Source organism: Pipistrellus hanaki, assembly GCF_964339955.1.
Source record: "Pipistrellus hanaki genome assembly, chromosome: 3".
Lineage (NCBI taxonomy): Eukaryota > Metazoa > Chordata > Mammalia > Chiroptera > Vespertilionidae > Pipistrellus > Pipistrellus hanaki.
In genome coordinates this window covers 98,267,344-98,273,555 of record NC_140505.1, presented here as the reverse complement: position 1 = coordinate 98,273,555, position 6,212 = coordinate 98,267,344, and the positions used below count along the sequence as shown (strand labels likewise).

The following is a 6,212-nucleotide window of genomic DNA, read 5'->3' as shown; positions in this document are numbered from 1 at the left end:
TTTGGGTTTGAAAGATAAGATGAGAACACATTTAAATGTATCTGGAAAGAGTCTGGGAGAATTAACTCACTTCTTAAAAGGGAAAAGAATTAACTATATTATGTGATAAATAAAATATTTTCTATTTAAAATTCCTTTTGAGTCCTTATTCCATCGAAATTTGAATTGAAAAAAAGCAAAATGAAAACCCTGTCTCTTATGATTTGTGATGATAATAGCCCGTCAACACAGGAGAGTTTTCCAACAGTGTTGTTACAACACGGTTAATAAAAACATATAAGAGAGTCTGTAACATTCACTTACAAAAATCTCTGTTCAGATTAGAACTACATCCTGTTTTATGTGTTTAAATAGACATTTTACAATTGGTAAAATATGTGCTCAGTAAATGAAATTCTACAGTGTCCTTTTATAGAAGTTTTTATGATAACTAGGACTGACTGAATCCTACAACCACAAGTCCCTTTCTGTGCTTTAACTTGCACTATGCTGTTTCAGAAGCTGCTTTCAGGACTAAAATTAAGATGAAAGTTTTCTAATAGCTGTGCAACACAGAATTGAAAGCCCAGAATGAAGTTTCCCACTTTAAAAAAGGAATATGATTATAGAGAAAGTTCAACAAGTTTATAATACTGTGGAAATGTCTTACAGTAAAAAAACTATTAAACACAAGTCCATGTATTTTAATTTTTACTATCTTTCTGTGTCATTTTAAAACATTTCAGTGAATTTGAATAGAAGTGTATTTGCCAGGAGTAGCTTTGTGTCAGTTGCTTATTGCATGAAAATATGCTTACAGAGGGTGTCACCTATTCATTGTAAATCTATATCCCTTCATATTTTCAAAACCTCTGTTTATGCTTGGATTCAAATAAGAGCAAACTGAACTACATGCTTGAAGAAGGAAAAATTAAAGTGATTTTTAAAAACTAAAATGTTTCTTATCTAAGAAGAGCAAAGTCTTATCTATGTCCCTCTGTACATACTATTATGAAATAATGACCAAGAATACAACTGAATATTTAAATTAAAATGAAAAAAATAAAGATAGGCTGCACTGTGACAAAACAGTCTTCCCTTGTGCCAGTAAAGTGAGCATGCTCAGCCCATTGGGAGGCACCGAAGTTACTCCTTCGGAGGTATAAGGAGGACACGTCTAATAACTCAATTGCTGTGAACCTATTCCTATTATTCTGGTATAAAGCATTTCTTCAACTGCAGATTGATTGCAATGTTCCTTCTACTTTACTTCATCGTTTTGATATATGTCAAAGGTAAGGCTGATGTTTTCTCTCTTACATGAGTGCAATTCCAAAAAATATAACATTTCTATCCAGTTTTATCATATTTGTAATAGATTCATTGCAGTGTTTGATAACAACCCTCCAGTCTGCATTGTCATTTTCATTGTCACTATCTCTATCTGCTTAAAGTCTCATCCTAGCAATTTATAGGTGTAAGAAAATTTTCAGGAAACTTGACTTTTATATTATTAAAATTACAGATATAATATATTTTAAAAGAAACGTTAAATATATCAATTATAATGGAGAAAAATTTTAATATGTGAAAACAAATGAATAACAAATTAAAATTGTCTTATAAACTTTCAACCTGTTGTAATGTGTTTATAACATTTATGTAATTGTTAGTTGCTATGTTTTGTTGTAAACGTACTTACATTGAGAATTGCAAAGTCACAGACAAATAAAAAAATCATTATCTTTCCCAAAGAGCAAACCTATCTAAAATAAAATTATTAAAAACATACAAAAGTGTACACCTTTAGATAATTTTCTGTTTTTAACATTTTTATTTCAGCCTAACTGCTAATTTTCAGTGGTATTTTTATAGTAAAGCTGAGAAAAAAAAACATTTAATCTTTACCTGGTTTAATAAAGATATATAAACTTATTTTGCTATGAGTAAATACATAATCTATTCATCATACTCAATGCATACTGGATTTATTATTACTATTCCAAAATCTATTTAAGTTTAAAATTTCATTGAGACTTTTTATAAAAAGAATATAAGTTAGAATTTGAAATTATTTTTATTTTCCGAGAAATTTGTTTTAGGTTTTAAAAATATTCAATTTTAATAAATGAATTTAATAGAGTATTATTAATCTTGAAATAAAATACAGTATTTATGAGAAATTATTTAAGAACTTCCAACTAATAAAATATTTAAGTTTTAGCTTGAATTTGAAATACTAAAACTTTGTTTCAAATTATTTTAAAGCATTATTTTAATACACTTAGCACAATTTTTGTTTTGTGTTTCATCTCTCTTCCATGAAAACTTGTGCTATCTAAGGAGAAAAAATTATAAACTAATTTTGTATAAAATACAGATGTAGAAAACTGTCTATTTCTTTGAATTAAGGTCTTTCTTCAGAAGTTCATGTCCTATGCACATTTATAATATTCAATTTTTTATAATTAAAAAATAAGTAAACAGTTAAAAAGTAGCTTCTTGAATTCAATACACTTTGTAGAGGTTATCTGTGCCCTTAAAAAATTCTTTAAAGTACAGGAATGCAACTATAGTTAACCAGGTTTATTATAATGCTGCCTTTACTTCTGGTAAAGTAACTAACTGATTTTGCTTAGGAAAAAGAAAAAGTCTTTATGAGATGAAGACATCTATTACTAAGATAATGTCTTAAGATCTATCACACTGTGTTCTTTACACTAAAAAAAGGAAAATAAATTTTAAACAGATTATATTTTTAATATCTAAGTAAATGTCATATTTGAGATTCATAGTACCAAACTGTTAAGTATTGATTAATTGTAATCCCCTGGAAAATTTTACTTTCTATTTTACGTTACTTTTTATTGCTAATTTAAACCTTTATATTTAAAATTACTTATTTTCAAGGCATGTTAATCAATGCTTTGATATCTCACTCCTCTTTATATAAATACAGTAGTAATTTGATATATAATTAGCAAAACTTTTTACTTTCTCACAATAAAAGTATGGACACAAAGCAGTAAAACTACTTATAGTAAACAAATAAAAGTATTTTAAATTTATATAAGCTACATTTAAATAAATATTTCTGATAGATATTTAGGTTAGATCTAAACAAAAGGAAAAGGTAGAAGTTATATGATTTCCCACCACCCCCATCCTTCTGGCCATGATGACCTTTGAGTGCTTAAAGAATGAACAATATCGACTATCTTAAGCTATAGACACTATTCGATAAGTAAAGATAAAATATCGTTTTCTAAAATATACTTTATTGTCAATTTATGCATTGGGTATGCTTGCTAACCAGTCTAAAGCTGCCACCCAAAATAACTTTTTGGTGTGAACTAATTATGGACAATATTACAAATAAAAAACATGGGCTTATATGGGGAATTAAAGCACGAAGTATGGAGAATGCTACTTGGTAACTACCAATTGTTACTTATTCAAATAATTTGCTAACCTTGAAAAAATGTAGTCATCAAAGAAGTCCTGAGCAGCATTAAGTGAGCAGTATTTGACTGCCCCCTAATGGACTAGTTCAAACCTCCACTCCGGAACTTGAGAAAAGGTTTTCCAACTAAATTTTAATTTCACACAATTGCATTCATGCTGCTGATAGCTGTGAAAATAAGTTATATCACCAACCAGTCACACTGAGAGGCTGAAGCAGCAGCACTAATGAAAATGAACTACGTATCCTTTCTGAGGGCTGCATGGAGCTGGCTGTGAGACACCCTAAACACTCAGAAGTTAAAGCCATGAAGATAAGTCCTCCAGTAAGCAGTAACTAACCACATCTTGTGACCGATGTTTATTCTTTTGTTCATCTTATTGTGAATAAATATGATCATATGTAATAGAAGAGTTTAAGGATTCTCCCTTGAAGTGACAAAATTGGTTGTCACCTGAATTTTAGAGATAAAATTGATTGGGATACTTTTCAATATCAGCTTTCAAATAAGCTGATATTGAAATATATTTTTATTCTAAAAAATTGCATCCTGAATAAAATTCAACTAAGACTAGTTTTTGTGTGCACAGTTATATAATAACTAGAGGCCCAGTGCACAAAAGTTCGTGCACTGGAGGGGGGCTCCCTCAGCCCGGCCTGCCTCCTCTCACAGTCTGTGAGTCTTCAGGGGATGTCCTACTGACTGCTTAGGCCTGCTTCCCTCAGACCTCAATCTGGCCTCCCTTCAGGGGAGGCACCTCAGCCCATCAGGAGAAGGCACCCTCCCCTGTCATCCCAGCGCTGCTGCCACTGCTGGCCCTCACAGCCGCCGCAGCTGCCGGCCTTTCCTTGGCCCTCGCAACTCTGTGGCTTTGTCTGAAAAGACATCTGGGAGGAGGTCCAGAAGATGTCCAGTCTATCTTGCCTAATTAGCATATTACCCTTTTATTAGTATAGATAAAGGCAATGAGTTTTTAGGCTTACATATACATATACGTACATTTGAGAATCCAAAACAGCTTGGTTTCCTTATTTGTTAAACATGAAGCTAACATTCATCAGACAAAATGAATCTGCTTTTACAGGAGAAATAATAGTGGAGTCGGAGGTACAATTATCTGAAAATAAAATGTAACTCTCTCTTCCGTGCTTTATTCATATTCACCCATTTCTCAGCCCTATAATTCCAGTTATTCAGAATGTACAGAAAAATATTAAACCTGCAGTAAACATTTCTCACCAGTTCTGTATGGCTATTTACTTTGCCCAGAAAAGTTCTGTGTAAATAGAATACATGTTTGATAAGGAAAAGATATATTTAACTAATTCATCCTTTCTCTAATTCCAGTTTATTTAATTTAATCTATAAAGATTAATTTTTTTTCATTCCCATAATTTCAACAGAATTTAAAGTTGATCTGGTTTTATAAGCTTCCATTCTTACTTAATGATGCTCTTCCTTCTATTACTTCTTTGAGAATTTAACCATCCATATTTTTAACTGCTTTTGAAAGCACTGTCATCCTGGTTCCCCAAGGATCAATTAGCTCTTCAGTAGAGCGCTGGAAACTTTCATGAAGTTGGAGGGATTTTTCTCCCACACGTCTCTATGTGAACGATCTCTTAATTGCCTCAACGAAGTCTATTCAGATCTGAGCCTTTAGTTTATGATAGCATCTCAGGGATTTTACACGGTGGTGATTCAGTTCCACAGCTCATGCCCAATCTACAGTCCTGCTGGCCATGGGCAAATCTCAGTCTTGGTGTCAGGCAGAGCTCCTTCATCCCACTCACTGTCAGGGTAATTCCCTGCGCATGGCTTCCTTTCTGTCCCAGCCTCTGCAGCGGGGCTGCGTGCAGGCCCTTTCTCAAATAGCTCCAATAGCTCTCTATGCTTATCCACTGACAGCTTTCTGCCAACAAATGGGTTAGCTCCTCTCACAACAGTGGCTTTTCCTGTATTGGTGTTCTGTGGAAAGTTCTCCCATCTGTGAGCTGGATGTTTTAATGGAAACACATGTCGATCTTTCCTGTATCTACGGAGCAGATATGTTGTGGGGAACATATTTAGGATTTGCTCACAATAGATCATCTTGACCCAAAAGCTCAGAAAAGGAGGTAGATTTTATTCTTCAGCCTTCACTTGATCTGAGACTGAACGTGAGAGACCACACACATCAGAGATCTGGAACTGTGGGGTGAAGAGCTGTGCAAGCATAAGGAGTTAGAATAGGAGAGGCAGTGGAGTGGCAAGAAGGTTCCATTTAGGGGCTAGCAGACATATGTTCAAGTCACAGCCCTGATCCTTACCAGCCTTTGGCCTTCGGTGTAACAAATAACCTCTCAACCTCAGCCAGCACATTTGTGCAATTCTTGAGTTTCTGAGAACCACTGTGGTGATGTTAAAAAAAACAAATTCTAGGACTTCAACCCCCAAGGTGAGCAGTGGGATTCTGCACCCCAGGTGACCTGATGAACCTGTCCCATGATCACACCACTACAGATACTGGTATTGGTAGAGTATAGGTAGGCTTCTTTACTATAAGAGATGCTAATTCCTTGTTGAACTCTTTATGTGTACCTGGATTGTTAATTAAGTTCACCTGGATTATTTAACACATTAATTCTACCTGAAAACTTTCTTTTTTTTTTTTAATTTAGAGACATATTAATTTAGCAAGGAAATTGCTGAAGCTACATTGTCTAGTAATCAGTATACAGCCACTTGATAGAGAATATAATTTAAAAGTATAATTAATATACAAGCTTA

At 33.4% G+C, this 6,212-nt stretch overlaps 1 protein-coding gene across 1 annotated transcript in view; it reads left to right on the top strand.

Annotated features, from left to right (window-relative positions):
• Window positions 1-1,231: 1,231 nt before the first annotated feature.
• The window catches only part of RXFP2 (relaxin family peptide receptor 2), a gene marked incomplete at its 5' end in the record, with an annotated part of 63,683 nt that continues 58,702 nt past the window's right edge, over window positions 1,232-6,212 (top strand). The window contains one exon of the mRNA XM_084878575.1: window positions 1,232-1,274. Coding sequence (XP_084734701.1) covers window positions 1,232-1,274 — 43 coding nt within the window. The remainder of the gene's footprint in view (window positions 1,275-6,212) is intronic.